Here is a 17,192-nt window from a genome sequence, read left to right on the forward strand (position 1 = left end):
GAAAGGTTGTTTTTTACTTTAGTTTTTTTGTTTAAGAATTTTTTTTATTGGGATAAAAGATATATAACATAAAATATGCCATTTCGACCATTGTTACATGTACAATTCAGTGGTATTAATTATATTCACACTGTTCTGCGACCATCACCACAATCCACTTCCAAATCTTTTCCATCATTCCAAATAGAAGGTGCTTTAGCTTTGAATTAAACTTCTCCTTTGCTTCAAAAAACAGCAACCATGACAGTGGTATTTAATCATTGTCCGGGTGTGATGCAGTTGCTTCTGCTGGTGGCTTTCCTTCCTGAAGCACGACCCCTGTCCAGTGCCTTGTGGTGATGGGCATGGCAGTACAACATCAGATATTACTTTGGCTGATACACCCCCCAGAACAACCTGGACTAGGATTTTGGGCCAGTGTAACCTCAAACTGTTTCTCCCTCCAGGTAAGCCAGCAAAGATTAGCAATAACATTCACATCACTAAGAAGACTTGGTTGATAGGTCTTGGCTAAAGGTTGACTGGGAGCGGCTGCTGTTTGACTTCATTGGAATTAAACCTCCCTGAGCTCCCTGAGAGTATTGCACAGCCGCTCCGGCTGTGATGCCCTGCCACTGCCTCCTTGGCATGGACAACACGTATTCAGCTCTGCTTAAGTGCAGTGACTTAGTCTGGAACTAACTTAAGCAGTTTTCACCTGTTGAAGAAGTCCACTCACAGGTGAAGTTTTCTGGGAGAAAAATCATGCTCAACTATGTTGAAAAAAGAATGAGAGGAAACCTGGATGGTTCTGGCTCCAGTAAATAATAGACTGGTTTTAGAACTTTACTTCCATGTGTAATTTTGTGGTTAGTCGCTTATGTCTGTGATGATAAATCATATACCTGCACAGGATTTCTGGCTCCCCAGTAAATCTCAAGCAAGTGCCCAAATGCTAATTTATCGTGATTCCTCAAACAGCATACCTTTATTTGCCAGATCAATGATCTAATAGCTGGCCCCCCACCCCCCTTCTTTTGTTTGGAAGAAGTGGCTTGCCCACACATAAATTCCTTAAATTTTGGGTGAGTGCTGGTTCCTAGAACAGCCTTAACTTTTCCAGGTGACCCCAGGATTGGGTTAAAAACTTCACTTGAGGATGTCCTAGCAGGTATATTTGATTTCCTATCTCCAAACCATTACCTATTCCGTTGAATGGCAAACCTGGCTGTACACTTGGAATCACCTCTAAACAACCAAATGCCTGGCTCTCACCCTCGGCAATTCTGATTTAATTCATTGGGGTGCAGCCTGGACATCTGGATTGTTGAAGGAGCTCCTCAGGTGATGTTAACGTGCAGCAAATTTGGAGAGCCACTGAGCTAACTACTGATCCTGGCACCTAGCTTTACTAAGATTGCGAGAATCTTCCTAAGATTCTTACAGGCACTCACTCATAAAAACAGTTCTTGGATTCTTTTCCCTGTGATGGCAGGCACTGTGAGAGACTCCAGGAATACAGACATAAATACACCCTCAAGATACTTAGAGACTTGCAGTTGAGAGGGGCAGATACGCAAATATAGAATGCCACACTGAAGGACAGGTTAGTGTGATGGAGCATGGAGAAGGAAATAACAGCTGGAGAAGGCTTTGGACAGAAGAGGTGCAATCATGCTGCATATTAAAGGATATGGTAGGAGGGAGGTCCCCAGGTGAGAAGGGGGAGGAAGGGTACTCCGGAAGCAATGGCCGAAAAAATGAGGCAGCCTGAAACGGTAAGTACTTTGGTGGTGATATCTACACTGGAGGACTCAGCAGCAATCACGGAATCCTCCTCCTTACCCCCTACTCAATTTTGGATCTAGGTTTAGATAGAGATACCAATTTTGATGGAATTTTACCATTGTGCGTTGTCAAAGTTATGATCCATACTGACATCTATGGAAGAAAAAGTAGCTTTAAAAGTTTTTTGCCCAATAAATTCTTGCTAGAAAAATGGGTAATATTTCTGGGTAAAAGGCCCAGATTGCCTGTCATGTTCTAGAAGCCAACTACCATGGCTGTTCGTTTCCTTTATTCTGCTTTCCCAAAACTAGCTTAAACATTGGCCTTTCTTTGCTCAGCTTTAATGATGACCTTTTCTATTAAAACCATATCACAAATTACCAGTAGGTATTTACATCCATCCCAAAGTAATGAGGAAACAACTTTTGATCATTATCAGTCTGACTATAACTGAAACCCCACTTATTAGGGAAAAAACAAAAACAAAACCCCTTAAGCCCCATATTTAGAGATCATTATCGTTTCTCCTTTTTCTCCTGTGAAACGTATTCAAGCCTTTTGCTGTTATTTTCTGGAGTACACCATTATTTGTTTGGTATCTGGATGCCCTCCCAGTTTGAGCAGGTATCTACATTAAAGCTTCCTAAAGAGCCATTTCTAATGGCAACTACGCTTATTTCATGTGGGAGTGGGAGTGAGGGTGGGGAATGACTCTGGTTTATAACTTCATCTATGAGCTATTTAAATGTTCATGGAAAGCAGCATTTGGGGTAAATGTATATGATTCCAAATGTATTACAGGACCTTTCAAATACAGACATGTCTCAAAAGTTGTCTTAAATTTGTGTTCGGTGGCACACAAGTCTCATTCCATGCAACTTAACCGATCTATGGGCTAATTCTAAAATGGAAAGTGATTTCAGTATGGACATCATTAGAATGTCTGAAAACCATTCATCACCTCGAAGACTCCTGGCTAGGAACTGGATTTACTTAGTCGTCTTTTATAGAAGTTCTCTAGATAAATGCTGTCCAGTAGAACTTTCTGCAGTGGTGGAAGTGTTCTGTAATCTACACTGTCCAGTAGGATAACCACTAGCTACATGGGGCTATTGCAGACTTGAAAGGTAACTGAGGAACTAAATTGTAAAGTTTATTTAATTTCAATTAATTCAAATTTAAATGATATAACCGCCTTCCCCACTGTTACCTCCTCTCACTTGTGCAGTCTCTCAAAGGAATTGGCATTGCATTTAGCAGTGGAAGTTGGTTGCAAGTGACACTGTGGGCTTTTTGCTGTCATTTCTTTATTAATAATGTAAATATTGCAAGGATGCTGTATGAATGCCTGATAATATGGCAGTGAGCAAGACACAGTCTCTGCTCTCATAGGGCTTACAGTCTGGTATGGGAGACATTTATTAAGTTGATAATTATCCATATTGTTAATGGATTAAGACTGTGATGATTGTTGCAAAGGAGAAACGCAAGAGGCTAGGAGAGTATAAAATGGGGGCCATATCTTCTTGTGAGATTGGTCAGAAACTTTAATCAGAGTTCTGTTTATTCACTAAACAAGAAAAGCTTGAGGCGACTTCCCTTCCCCAAGTTCAAGGCTGGGTCAGGCTGGCTGCAGGATCCAGGGCTCTCAGTGTAGGGCAGCTAACCTCTGCCATGTCATGACCTCCGAAGATGTGGGGTCTGTCTCATTAAGCTGCATGCAGACACATACTGCAAACTTCTGAACTTGATCAAGTCGCTTCTCTCCTAAACTATGCAGTTGTGATGATGTCAGTCACAGATAAGATGTGAGAAGAAGGGTGCAAATGTTTACAGGATATTGCATTTCCTCTCCAATATATGTTTTGACAAAGTTGTTTGGGCTCCAGCCCCAGCTTTTTCCTCTCTGCTCTTACAAATTTGTATTTGGTCCATTCAAGAAACGATGTGGAAATCAGTCCTGACATCCGAGACAGACAAAATGAGACACATGACAGCAAAGCATATGGCTCAAATAGACATCCTTATATGGCCAACGCAGACCATATTCCCAGAAATTCATATCTAGATAACACCACCTGCAGCTAAAGCCAAAAAACAAAGAGTTAACACGACAAAAAGAGCAATATGCTACATAAATTGTGCTGCTTTAAGAGTGTAGAGAGATAGCCAACTGTATTTGAATTTAAAAAGACGGGAAAAAAAAAATCCCACCCATGTCCTTAGAAAGTGCTCTGGTGGTAAGCATTGCTTTGCTAACACAGTCACTGGCGGCGTTGCCGTATCTTAAAAGCGTTCAAATTCTAAATGCTTTCTCTGTTTATTACAAATGTATGTGCTATTGAGAACTCTGAATGTGTTTTAATGCTCTCGGATATCTGCCTGCATATTTATCTTACTATGATGCCATCTGAAACATGCAGTAGTCCTTTCATTATTAAGTTTTTAAAAAAATCTTGTATATCTGTTACAATATTTTGTCTTCGCTACCTTTATGTAGCCAGTCTGAATGCCGCCTTGTATGATAAAAAATTGATATACTCTGTTTTAACTGTACATCCATGTTAAATAGCTCATGTATTTGACTTGCAATATTTCATGGTCCTGAGGTTTTCTATTTTGATAGCTAGATTTATAAAGTTTATTTTGTGTGAACTTTTTTCAATACTTCCTTGCATCTTTTGCCAAATATTAGATGCCTGTGCAGAATAAATTGATGTTTTTCTCCCTCCACCATGATAGTTTATCTTCACGTATGCCTAGGAAGGTGGTATTTTCCTAATTATTTTTCTTTTCTTCTTTATTTTAAGCTGGGCTTACACTGGCCAATGTTCAGTGGCCATATTAAGTATTCTAAAGGGTAGATAATATATAATAATTAAGTTCGTCAGTGGACACATGACTTGAAGGGCATAAATGTCTGTGTGCCATTTTACTTACATCATTTCATATAACCATATAGTTCTGAAATAAAGAATGTGCTTAAGGGAAAATTATATATGTGTGATTAATAGACTCATAATAGTAGTATATTGTTATTCTTTATAATAAAGTCATTATTAGATGTCTTTGTCTTCATTTATTCTATCATTTTCCAAAGCCATGTCTATCCTTATTATACACTTTTATCTTTTATGTTTGAGAATTAGTTTGTAATTCCTGTATAAAAGGTGCTCTTCATATTTAAAGATTACTACTTTAATCCCCATGTTACGTTAGCAGTGACCAGGTCATTATGGGGCTCAGGTAATCAGGAAGCTTTTTGTCTCATTTATTTGTGTAAATGATGGGATAAACATATTTACAATATTTTATTACAGTGTGTTTTAATATTGATATTTTCAATAACCCTTTTTTAGTACTTTTCTCTTTGCTCAAATTTTGTTTTACCCAACAACTTACTTTCTTTTTTTGAAAACATTCAACTTTAAGTGAAGTTGCATGGATAAATGTTTTTCTTTTTTTTTTCCGCAGTCCACTATCATTGTTCTTTATTTTTTTTTCTTTTGCTATTGTTTGTAAATTTGTACAGCATGTTACTAGAATGCACTGTCCATTCAGAAAACCAGGCAGGTTTCAGGGAAGCATGTCAGGCGTCACCAGTTTGGAGCAACTACTAAAATATCCGTCTTGGAAATTCCCAGTTTAACCTATCGTATTGCAAAAATCATTGTCAGTATGGAGATAATTGATATCTGTGTTTTTCTTTTAAATGTCAAATACCTTTTTTAAATAAGTGTTAAGTACTTCCATCCACAATACCAACTCTGACACCAGTGCTACATTTTGCCATGTTTGTGTATTTCCTTATTGAGTAGATTTCTTATACTTTAATTAAAATATCTTCCTCCAGATTTCCCCACATTTCAACTTTTAAAAATGTGCTATCATGGGCTTTTTAGGAAAAATTGCCTTATATTTCTTTTCTTGTTTTTGATGCTGTGTTGTTGTGTTTTATTATCCCATGTTCTTTCTTCTGCTCAAGGCTTGGATTTATATGTGCCAGGATTCACGGTTGCCTTCCTCGATTTTGACTAACCTTTCCGGTTTGTGGGTGAAACTTGGGGGCCATTAGAGTGATATATTTTCATCGTGTTTCTCCTAAACTTGTCCTCCCCAGGAGGCCATTATTTCCTATACTTTATCTTCTGCTTTACCTTCTGCTTTTCTTAGATTTCTAATGTAAACTGTGTCTCTAAGAGTGTATCGGTAGCTTTAAAGAGCTTAATTTGCATATTTCCCTCTTATCTCAGTACTTGTGCTAACTTGTTGCTTTTTTATGTGTAACAAAATGTTTATCTGACTGGTTTTTCTCTTTACTAGTGTATTCTGAAAAATAATTCTTATAACATTTTTGGTTTTGTTTAATGATTAACTGCCTTCAGGGTATTAAGATGTTAGTACTAACACCTAAGCGATAAACACTGCATTTCTATTTTGGGCAAGATTGTAATGTTCTTCATTTTTATAGGAACTATATTTAATAGATTATCTAAATAAGGGGATCAAGATTATGTATGACCATTTATCTAACTGGGTAACTTACCCTAGATTTCAGCAGAAGTATTTACTGCTACCACAGATGTTTTTGCCCATCTAAACTTTCCTATCTTTCACCCGGTGTAAATTAATTCAAGAATGGTGGCATCTTCTCCTTTGTAATAAGTCAGGTCTCTTTCAAGTGACCCAAATTTTAAGTCGGTCACTATGAGTCGCGTATTCTTCCTCCAGCGTGTTGTGTGGCTCAGAAGTGAGGGAGTTTTGAACCAACCTCTGACCACTACAGAAAACTCTTACTCAGGTCTTTTTCAACATTGGCTCTTAATAGTTCCGGATTCACTCTCCTTTGAGGATAGATATTTGCGAGAGCGTTTCAAGGATTCTGGCCTTTATTCCTCTGCAGATGTTTCTGCACCCTCTGTGCTCCTCCGGAGAGATCTACCTCCCGATTGTCCCCTTCAGCCACTTCCTGAAGTCCCCCTACTTCAGCACTCAGCGCCTGTCACCTGCGTGTCCCGGCCCCTCTCCGGCGGGGCCGGTGCGCCCTCCCTGCCTCGCCTGTCCCTTGGGTGCCCGCCTGCGACGCTCCCGACGTATTCCTTTTTGTGGCTTTTGTGGCGTGTGGGTGGGTGGTTAGTTTTTTCCCCTGGCCCTCGCCCCCTCCTCCCCATCACTTTCATCCCCCGACCGCCCCCCCCCGCCAGTCCTGCCCCTCCTCCGCCCCGCTCACTCTCGCACACCTGCCCCTGCCGCCCGCGCGCCGCGCGCTCCCCTCCCCGCCGCGGCGGCCGCTGCCAGGGAAGCCCCCCTCCTCCTCCCCCTGCGCCCTCCCCGCGCGCCTGGCGGCGGCCGGCGCTGGCCCTCGCGCGGCGCCCTGTTATTCTGGGTATTGTGTGTAATAAATGTCGGGCCGCCTCACTCTAATCAAGCTCATTACAAATTCTTGCGCGCCCGGGGCCGGAAATCGTGCGCTCCCCCCACCCCTTCCCTCACTCATTCACTAGTTACTTGTCTTTCAGCTTTTTAACTCGCCGCCCCCGCCCCCTCCCCCAATCCCGGCCCTCCAGCCCGGGTTTTAATCCCCATCCCTTTTCCGCCTTCTCCTTGCACCCTGCCCCCCCCCCCCCCCCCCGCCGCCTTCCTCCTCCGCTCCGCACCCCCTTCCTCCTCCTCTCCCTCCCCCCTCCGCCGCCGCCGCCGCCGCCACTTTCTCGTTCGCTCCCGCTCCCCGGACGCGGCGGCTGAGCCGGCCCCGCTGGGGAAGGGCTCGGGGCGGCGGCGGGCGGCCGGGAGGAGGCTGCGTGCTCGGGGCTGGGGCTGCGAGCGGGGTGATTTTGTATTAAAATGAGGAGGAGGAAGAAGAGGCAGCCACAGCGGCGGCGGCGGCGGCAGCGGCAGCAGCAGCGGCAGGAGCAGCGGCGTGGAGGGCTGCAGCCCGGGCGGACGCGCGGAGCCGAGCGGGGCACGGCGGCGGCGGCGACAGCGGCCGGGATGAGTCAACTAATAATTTAATGGGGGCAGAGACGGCAGCGAGGGGGAGAGCGAGAGAGAGCGAGCGAGGGAGAGAAAGAGAGAGAGCAGCAGCCCCGTCCGGGGACTCGCGCTCACACGCACGCACACACACACAAACACACACACCTCTCCCTGTGCCACCCAGCAACAACCGGCCTCGTCACAACAACAACAGCCACAGCCGCCCTCTAGCCTGCCCGGGGACTGAGCATAAAGCCGGGGCGACTCCAGAGGACGCTTCCCACCCCCCTCCTTCATCTCGGGAAACTCCTCATCAGTTTTGTTGGGGTTTCTGGGTTTCTTTTTCCTCCCAAGTGCTAGTGCCATTGTGGGGGCTCGTTGTTTACCTCGGACTCCGGCGGAGTGAGAGCTTGGCGACTTTTTCGGGGGAGGGGGCGGGGAGTTTGTCGCCGCCGAGTCGGTGGAGGTGGCTGGGGGTGCCTCCGGATTCTCTCCCCCTCCCCCCAAACCCTCTTTCTCTCGCCCTCACTCACTCGGCTCCCCAGGCGCTCACCGCCCCGCGTCAATGGGCAGGGAGGGGGTCCTCGGGGCTGTCGTCAGCGAGGGCCGAATCAAAAGTGGCATTTTAGTGCCTTTCCGGGGCTTTTTTCGCGACCTTCTGCCCCCCACCCTCGCTGTCCCCCGGTAGATGCCCTCGTTGGGGGTGCGAGGCTGTGGGAAGAAAGTTTAAGGTTTGTTAATATTAGTCGCAATTGTTGGGGAGGGGGGTGGGGGCGATTGGAAGGGAGGCGAGGTGGCCGTCCCCTCTCTGCGTTCTCTGGGGTTATTGGAGAATAATATCGCAAGTGACAGCCAGAAGTAGACTTTCTGTCCTTACACCGAAGAATCCGAGAGAGCAGGAGGGAGGGAGGGAAGCGAGGGGACCTTTTTTCCTTTCTGGAGACCTTGTCCGCAGTGGGTTTTTTTTTTTTTTTAAAGAGAATCCTCAGTCACCACCTCGCCTCCCCAGCACCACCACAGTGTACAGCTCATAACGGGTTTTGCTTTGTTTTTACGATTTTCCCCCTAACGAATCACTTGTCAGATCAATTTTATCTTCTCCCTCCTCCCTACTTCCCACTCTCCCCTCCTCCCCCATCGAAAACCCCGTTCTCTGAGGTTAGACATTTTACAAACCATATATGTTGTTTTTCGAATTGTGATTTTTTTTTTTTAACCCCCCTCTCCCATGGCTGCTCTTCTAGACGTTTATTTCTGCCCTTCCCCCGCTTAGGGGGGCGGGGTAGGGGAAGAGAAAATAATACAATTTCAGGGGAAGTCGCCTTCAGGTCTGCTGCTTTTTTTTTTTTAATTAAAAAAAAAAGGACATAGAAAACATCAGTCTTGAACTTCTCTTCAAGAACCCGGGCTGCAAAGGAAATCTCCTTTGTTTTTATTATTTATATGCTGTCAAGTTTTGAAGTGGTGAGTTTCAGGTCGGTTTTGCTAATTTCACTCAGTAAAACTGCAGTGTTTCTGTTTCTAGATAGTACTTTGCTTCTTTGTCTCTTTAAAAGGTCACAGTGAAAGCTTGGCCTGGATCGTGCCGGCCATATGGAATGGATAAGGGCACACTCTCTTAAAATGTGATTATGGGGTTCTGTGGGGGCGAGGGAGGCGATCCAGCAAGGAACTCCTTGAAAAGGATCCCACACTACAAAAAAGAGGTTCCTGGAACTGGAATTTCGTGCTTTTCTCTTTCTTTTTAGAGGAAATAATTGTTGTGTCTGAGTTCACTGTTTTATTCAGTAATTATCATATACGGACTTAGTTTATGGGCAGGGAAATGGGATTTTGAGAAAGTAGCCTGCTTTCTGTGTGCCAACCAGACGTTACACTAAAATGGGTAATAAAATGTGTAACTCAAAAGAAACTCTTGAGCCTGGCATCTGTTGAGACCACTCTTAGTTCCTGGGCTGTCAGTCCTGCAGGCCTGGTGGAGGCTGCTGTTTGCAATTCCAAACTGAGGTTTAGTGAACTTCAGCCTTGGGCATGGAGTTTAAATGAGTAAATTGGGTGTTTTATGTGCACGTAATTTTGCTTTATAACGTAAAGCTTTTTACAAGATGACTGGAGTGTTTAATAGACACTTATAGGTGGGTATTCGAAGGACAATTTTACATGACCTATATGATGTTTTGATTGTCAATACATTAACTAAATTATAATCTATCACTTTCATTTGCTGTAGCTTATAATGCTGTTAAGCCTCATGACTACTTAATATATTTTGTAGCAGTAACTTTGATGCTGTTGTCTGCTTTCTCTTTTTTTCCCCTCTTACATTGCCCCACGGGTTATGTATTTTCTTTTCAAATCATATGTTTTAAAATTCAGCTTCTGCTCTAGGGTAAGGCAACCAATTTCAGAAAAAGCAGCTCTGTATTATAATCCAGACGCAACATTATAAAGAGTGTTTTGAATAAGTTAATAATCATCACTCTCTAATTTTGGCTTTAGACTGCAGTTTAATATAATGGAAAAGAGTAATCTTGATAAAAAGTGGTTAAAAGAGGCACGTTTATTGTTAATGAACCTCATAACCAAAAACAGATGGGACTGCGATCACGGTAAACCTTTAGTTCTCAGCGTGCCACGCTACAGTACAAGGATAAATAGCCATTATTTCTCAAACTTTATAATTCTTCAGTTGGCATTCTTAAGGTTGCTTTTAAACCTGCAGGTTACCATTGCTCCCCCCTCTCCATTCACCTCTTTTCTTGATTATAATGGACAAAGTAATCTATGGTTAAACAGAGGACAGAAATGCTTATAGAAAGGCCATCCTAATAAAAGCTGGCTTTCAGCAAATCTGGATCTAAATAGTTTCTTCAGTATAATTTTTTTTTCAATTACAAGATATGTCCAATTACCAGATAGCTGGAAGAACATGCTAACTATCCTGTTCACTCTGGTTTTCCTAAATATGATCCCCTCCCCCTTAGTACTGCTAAGCTCAATTCAAGTGTCATGAAAGTTCATAAAATAATTCTAATCACCTGTTCTTATCAGTTCTACTTCACACTGTATTTTAGAAGTGAGTATACTACTGTGCTAATTGCTTTGTTATAAATAGTATGAAAATTGATGTCCAATGTATAATATAACTGAAAATAATTATCTGTTCATTTTTTTCTGAAGTGAGCTAAGATGTTGACTTCATTATGTACTGAGATTATTTTTGAACACTGGCAATTGTGTTTTACCAAAATCACCAGGATTTTTTTAGAAAGCAAGTTTGGCACTTCAATCTAATGTACATATCACAAAGTATTTTCAAGTTTTTTGCTAATTAAACTGTTAACAGCATTCTGTTACTAATGAACACCTGAATATTAAGTCTAAAACATGTGAGTTGTAATGCTTCAGTATGTGGAATATTTGAAGAAATCCTCTACTTCTACCCATTTGCTTAGGGGTGAAATGATCCAATCAGGTGTTTGAGCCAAAACTTGCCTAGATCTTTAACAGGTCACATAACTCTTGAAACTTTGATGGTAGAAAACTTTTTCTATGAATTAACCTATGAACCCAATACGGAACTTAAAAAGCAAATGTTTGCTACCTTCTTTTGAGATGGTATATATGTCTATTTTTTTCCTTAGGAAAATTAAACTATGTAAAAGTGTAAAGATAGACATCAAATTTAACTGGTATTTTGGACTGTGACAATCCCTTCCATCCTTGATTAAACTGTTGCTGTTCTGTAATAAGTTTTATAATTTTTAAAAATTAGGACTACATAAAATACAGTTTATTTTGTTTTTAGCTATACTTGTGGTAATTCTTATTCTAAAAGTAAATGCATTTTCCCCTCCTAGTTTTGTTTGTAGGTGACAAGTTGCCTTTTTATTCATGTATGTTAGTACAGTTTCCACAAATTATTCTATTACCTTGAATAGAAGAGTAATGCTGTTATCTAGAAATATAGTAGCATCTGCATTGTATTATATATGTAGTTAAGCAATCTTACAAATATATTTGTGGGGAGAGCTATCTAGAGGTAAAACATTTACATGGCATGTATAGAGAGAGAGAGAGAGAGAGAGAAACCCCCACCCAATTATAACATGTCTTCTTTTTAAATTCTGGCAGGTGATCTTTAGAGGGTAACTGAGTATGGATCATTTGAACGAGGCAACTCAGGGGAAAGAGCATTCAGAAATGTCTAACAATGTGAGCGATCCGAAGGGTCCACCAGCCAAGATTGCCCGCCTGGAGCAGAACGGGAGCCCGCTGGGAAGAGGAAGGCTCGGGAGTACAGGTGCAAAGATGCAGGGAGTGCCTTTAAAACACTCGGGCCATCTGATGAAAACCAACCTTAGGAAAGGTAAATACTTTTGAGCCAAATCCTGGAAAGCTGCGAGCCCTTGCGTCTACCCAAGGTTGCTTTGTGAGGGGGTGGAGGGCAGAACATGTGTTTCTATGTGCTTTTCCTTGATTCTCTATCTGATGTGAAATTAGTTACATTCCTGGCTGCAGTGTCAGTCATATTTTGAAAGTGTAGGCTGTGTGCGTGAGTGGAGCATCTTACTCTACTACAGACTGGCATCACTGGACAGATTGGATGATAAGGACTGAATTAAATATAATGGTCTTAGTTACACAAGGCTTCCATTGATAAGGTGTTATTGTAGTAGAGGATATTTAGGTGGCTACTTCTTAAACTAACCTTGATTAAACTAATCCTGATTAAGAATAAGACACTTAGGTTGAGTACCTCCCTAGCTTTTTCTCACAGGATTGCTAGTTGTAAGGCAGTTTCAAAGACAATGGAAATTTTATGTGATATCATGTAGAAGCTTTCTAATGTCATTTTTTGTGGCTTGTTTTCTTAAGAACAAATTTATTATTTAGCAGTGAAAAACCTAATGATTCTAGTTTTTGACTTTTCTATAATTGGGTATGTTTGATAAAGGAAGGGCAGATTTAGGCAAGTTCGTAAAGGGAGGATGTGTAACTGTGTGAGTCCTTTCTAGCAATTTTATATTAAACTGATGAAGTTTAACAACTTTCTTTTCAACACTGTCATTTGTGTAAAGCTGTGCCTATACTGGGTATAACATGTGTGCCTCAGAGTGGTCTTTATTTTGTCTCTGAATAACTGCGTATAGGATTCAGATTTCCCTTACATTTGCTAAGCAAGGGATGAAAATGTCATCTTTTAGCAACCAAGAATATTAAGTAGATAAAGTTAGAAGGCAGAGGAATTTCATTGTGTTTGATGCATAACATTTATCATACAATCATTTATTTTTTCCTTGGTTTGGTGAAAACAAAGAATATATTGATCTTGAAATGAACAGACACAGCAGTCCGTATTGTTAGATCTTTATCTATTAAAAATGGAAAAACAGCACTTCAGCAAATTCTTTGGCCTCTACTCATGATTACCCTATTTATTGATTGTTTGCCAAGAATGTATGCATCTTAAGAAAGCCAGGGTAAGAGCATTAAAAATATAATTTATTACGGCTTTTCAAACAGAGTGCATTAATATTGTACTGTGAAGCACTGGGGCTCTATAAAAAAGACTTTCTGACGCCTGCAAACATATAAGTTCCATAAATTCCTAAATAGGAGATTTCAGCTGTCTCTGGTATTATGTGATATTTGCACAGCAAACTTTAATGCCAGGACAGTTTTAGACAAGGATTCTACAGACTTCACTGCTCCTTATGGCAGACGTGCTGTTTACACAGGCTCATAAACCTTCAGCAAAAGCTTCTAAGACTGCCTCCAGGTTTAAATCATGTGGTATTTTTAGCATTCAGCAGTGACCAGTGCACTCCCCTTTTAATGCTGGAAGGTTATGAAGTTGCTGTAGTTGGAAGTCTCGCCAAACACTAGCACAAATAATCAGACAGTTCAGGGAAGGCTCCTGTTCAGCATTACTCCCAGTTATCAGGAGGGCAACCGTGACAGTTTGCTAGAAGATTTAGCAGCTAGACTTGGAACTAAATGATACTATTGTCACTTTATCAATAGCCACCTTTATTATCTACAGGATACCTCTAAACTTGATCAAGAAAGTCCAAAATAAATCCAATATATTTCAACGGTTTGAAAAACCTACAGTTATTTCATGGGTTTAAGGAGCCGCATAAAGTAGAACTCGTCTGTATTATCCTGTAAGAGGAAAAATCAATGCGTATGTTTTTGTTGTGCTAACCTAACTCTTTGAAGACATCAGGACAGAGGGAGGAGAAACCAAAGTACAGTAATTTCACTTCCTGCTCGAATGCTTTTTTTTTTTAAGTGTTGCATTCATAGTGACTTATTTGAAAAATGCAGTTTAATTGTAGAAGGTTGTCTGCTTCCTTCACACAACAAAATTACTAAAGCCTTTTGGTGGTGGTGGTGTGTTGTTTTTTTCTTTTTCATCTTATTTTTCATGTGCATGGTTTCTGTTTGACAGGTGCTAGATAAAAATTGTGGCTGGGATGAGAGAGACTACTTTAGAAAAAGGGGTTGGATGTTTTTGTTTATTTGTTTAGGAGATTCTGCCAAAGTACCTTCAAGCCAAGGAAGAAATCACCAGTTTGCATATTGCTGTGTTTGCTGTGGTCTCCCCAAGTCTTCTTCTGAGCCCTGATGGGTTCTCTGTCTGTTATAAAACAGCTGAATGAATGACAAGAATATTGGCAAGCTCTGCGGCTTGTTTTTCATGCCTAGCCTGTTGGGTACCTCTGATTGAGTTTGTGAGCTTCCCTAAGTAAACCTAGAGGGGTTTATTTGTCAGAGCTGGGATCTCTTGTGAACAGTTCACTAAAGATTTGGTGAAGATGCCCATGTAGAAAAATGTAGCGGTTTTATTGCCGGCTTTTGTTCAGCGGAAACAAGCAAATAGAGCATTTTTAAAGGGCATCTCCGGTGTCAGTAGGAAATGCTGAATTTGAGCTCTGGTTGGCATGCACCAGACATCTTCAGAAGTTGGTATGATTCTGCGAGTCCAGAGGGCAGAGCTTATAGAGGCGTTAATGTTACAGGACTAATTGGGGATCCTGGGTGCCCTGTTAAAGTAACCCTTGTCATCATTTATGCTAAAGATGATACCCTCCTGGCAGTTTGCCACAGTACAGTTCAGATGCATCTGCTTTTAACCCTTTTCCGTTTATCACTGGAAATCTGACAGTGCGCTGCATAAACACCTTGAGGACTACAGCACTCCGTGATTTCAGTTTCTAGAAACCTCTTTTCTGACGGTGTGGCCTGGGCTTATCAATCATCTGGCTACTGAGTTATTGCGTTGGATTAAAGTAAATAAAGAGAGAACACGTGAAATCTATGCAGATTCCTTTATCCTAGTATGTCCTGATGAGACCAGTTTCCTTTTGTTTCTCTCATTTTTATCCCATTTGCTACAGCAAAGGTTGTTCATTTTAAAGACATGTGATTACGGTGATATCTTTTTAGTCAGGTAGATCAAATGAGTAGCCATAACAATAAATCTTATTTATCTACATTATGCACCTATTGAAATCATATATTATGAGCATCAGTTTGGTTAAGTTTTGTGTTTCTCTTATGGAACCGTTCAAGTAAATATCTTTAAAAAGGAAGAAAATGCTAATGATTTTGTGGCCAAAGATAATTTGTTTGGACACAAACAGGGGAAGTTTAATATTACCAAAAGCATGTGGGGAGCACACAGGTGGGTTCTTCTGAAGACGATGATAGTGAGTTACGTTTGCACATTGCGTATCACTCACAGCAAATCAGACCAGACACTTGGTTCTCTCTCGTCACCATTATTATTTGTTCAAAAAGGTAATTCTGCGTTCATTGATTTTGGAAAATGCACTGTTAAAATTAAAGCAGGGCCCGAGTTACCTTAGGACCAAGTTCACATTCTATTTAAATATTTCTCCTACAACTTTAAAAAAATAAAAGAATGTATATGTTTGTGTGTGGGTGCCTGTATTTCTGTGCCCTGTCTGCCTTGGAAACGCAGTCTCCCCTTCTCTCACTGTTGTGAGGATTTATTTTCATGGCTTAGTTTTTCCTCCCCCCAGACTGTATTTCTGAAGATTGTTGCTTTGCGTCTCTTTTTCTCTGTCTCTTTGATAGGAACCATGCTTCCAGTTTTCTGCGTGGTGGAACATTATGAAAACGCCATTGAATATGATTGCAAGGAGGAGCATGCGGAATTTGTGTTGGTGAGAAAGGATATGCTTTTCAACCAGCTGATAGAAATGGCTTTGCTGTCTCTGGGTTATTCGCATAGCTCTGCTGCCCAGGCCAAAGGTAAATACTGCATACGTGGGCTTGGAAACATTGCTTGGCATCCTTTGTTTACCTTGCAGAGAAAGCACTGAATATTTTTATTCAAAGGACTGTAGCCTGTGTATTACATTGGTTCCTTATAGACTGGGGCTTTAAAAAATTGGCTTAATTCAGTTTGGTTTAGTTAACACACATTTTGCTCATGTGGAATGTCGAGGTAGATTTTTTTTTTAAATTACTTCAGCTGAATCATTAGTATGCTTATTGACCTTAATAATCTGCTCCACTGAGGACCCACAAGGAAGTGAGGAGCGTATTTGAGCAGATGGACTGTTGAGAGTCAATTTGCATTTATGACTGAATATCTAGTTCTGTTTCTTTTATTCTGTTTCTGATGGTTTTATGGGCTGTAAAGTATTTTTCAATGCTGATTCCCATTGCAATAGAGAATCTTATCTAAATCGTAAAGCCATTTAGAACTGGTTCAGCTATGTCTTATTAGAACTTCCTGTTAGGTTAGGAAAATGTGGCCTATACATAGATTTTATTGATGGGGTTTTATTTCCAAAATAATAAACAACCCTACAGTCATTTACATAATTTCACAATTTGGAAAGCTTAGCTGTGAATATTTTCATTGACCTGCCTTTTAGAGGGAAGGGAATCATTCAAACAGAAATAACAATATTGCTTGTGGTGGGGGCAATGAAAAAAAACCACCTTCTACTAGATAGGTTATCTGAGGGGTAAAATATTTAGTGACATATTCTCTTTATCCGGAATAGGGCTAATCCAGGTTGGAAAGTGGAATCCAGTTCCACTGTCTTATGTGACAGATGCCCCTGATGCCACGGTAGCAGATATGCTTCAAGACGTGTATCATGTGGTCACACTGAAAATTCAGTTACACAGGTGAGTCAGGACAGCAATTCTAGGGCAAGACATCCTTCTTACCTGATCTTTGAAATAAAGCTTCTCTGGTCAACCTTCAGTTTTTATTTACTCTGTGTTTCAGAAAGGTTAATCAAATTGGTTTTGTTACCTTCTGCTTTATTTTCCTAACTTCAATGTATAATTTAAAAGCAACTTTTCCCCCCAAATTTATAGGTTTGTGCAGGTTATCGAAAGATAAGACTTTATATTTAGTCAATTAAATGATGCATTACAAGAAGGCATTTTACATAAAG

At 41.1% G+C, this 17,192-nt stretch overlaps 1 protein-coding gene across 4 annotated transcripts in view; it reads left to right on the plus strand.

Annotated features, from left to right (window-relative positions):
- The window catches only part of SATB1 (SATB homeobox 1), a 96,039-nt gene that overhangs the window by 12,040 nt on the left and 66,807 nt on the right, over positions 1-17,192 (plus strand). For 2 of the 4 annotated variants that reach the window (XM_046638724.1, XM_046638743.1), the window contains exons 1-4: positions 9,073-9,204; positions 11,875-12,109; positions 15,850-16,026; positions 16,791-16,917. In XM_046638724.1, coding sequence (XP_046494680.1) covers positions 11,899-12,109; positions 15,850-16,026; positions 16,791-16,917 — 515 coding nt within the window. In that variant the 5' untranslated portion in view covers positions 9,073-9,204; positions 11,875-11,898. Of the gene's footprint in view, positions 1-9,072; positions 9,216-11,874; positions 12,110-15,849; positions 16,027-16,790; positions 16,918-17,192 lie in introns of those variants that run through there. The other 2 variants (XM_046638731.1, XM_046638736.1) reach the window with 2 other exon arrangements.

The sequence above is a fragment of the Equus quagga genome, chromosome 1 (assembly GCF_021613505.1).
Source record: "Equus quagga isolate Etosha38 chromosome 1, UCLA_HA_Equagga_1.0, whole genome shotgun sequence".
Classification (NCBI taxonomy): domain Eukaryota; kingdom Metazoa; phylum Chordata; class Mammalia; order Perissodactyla; family Equidae; genus Equus; species Equus quagga.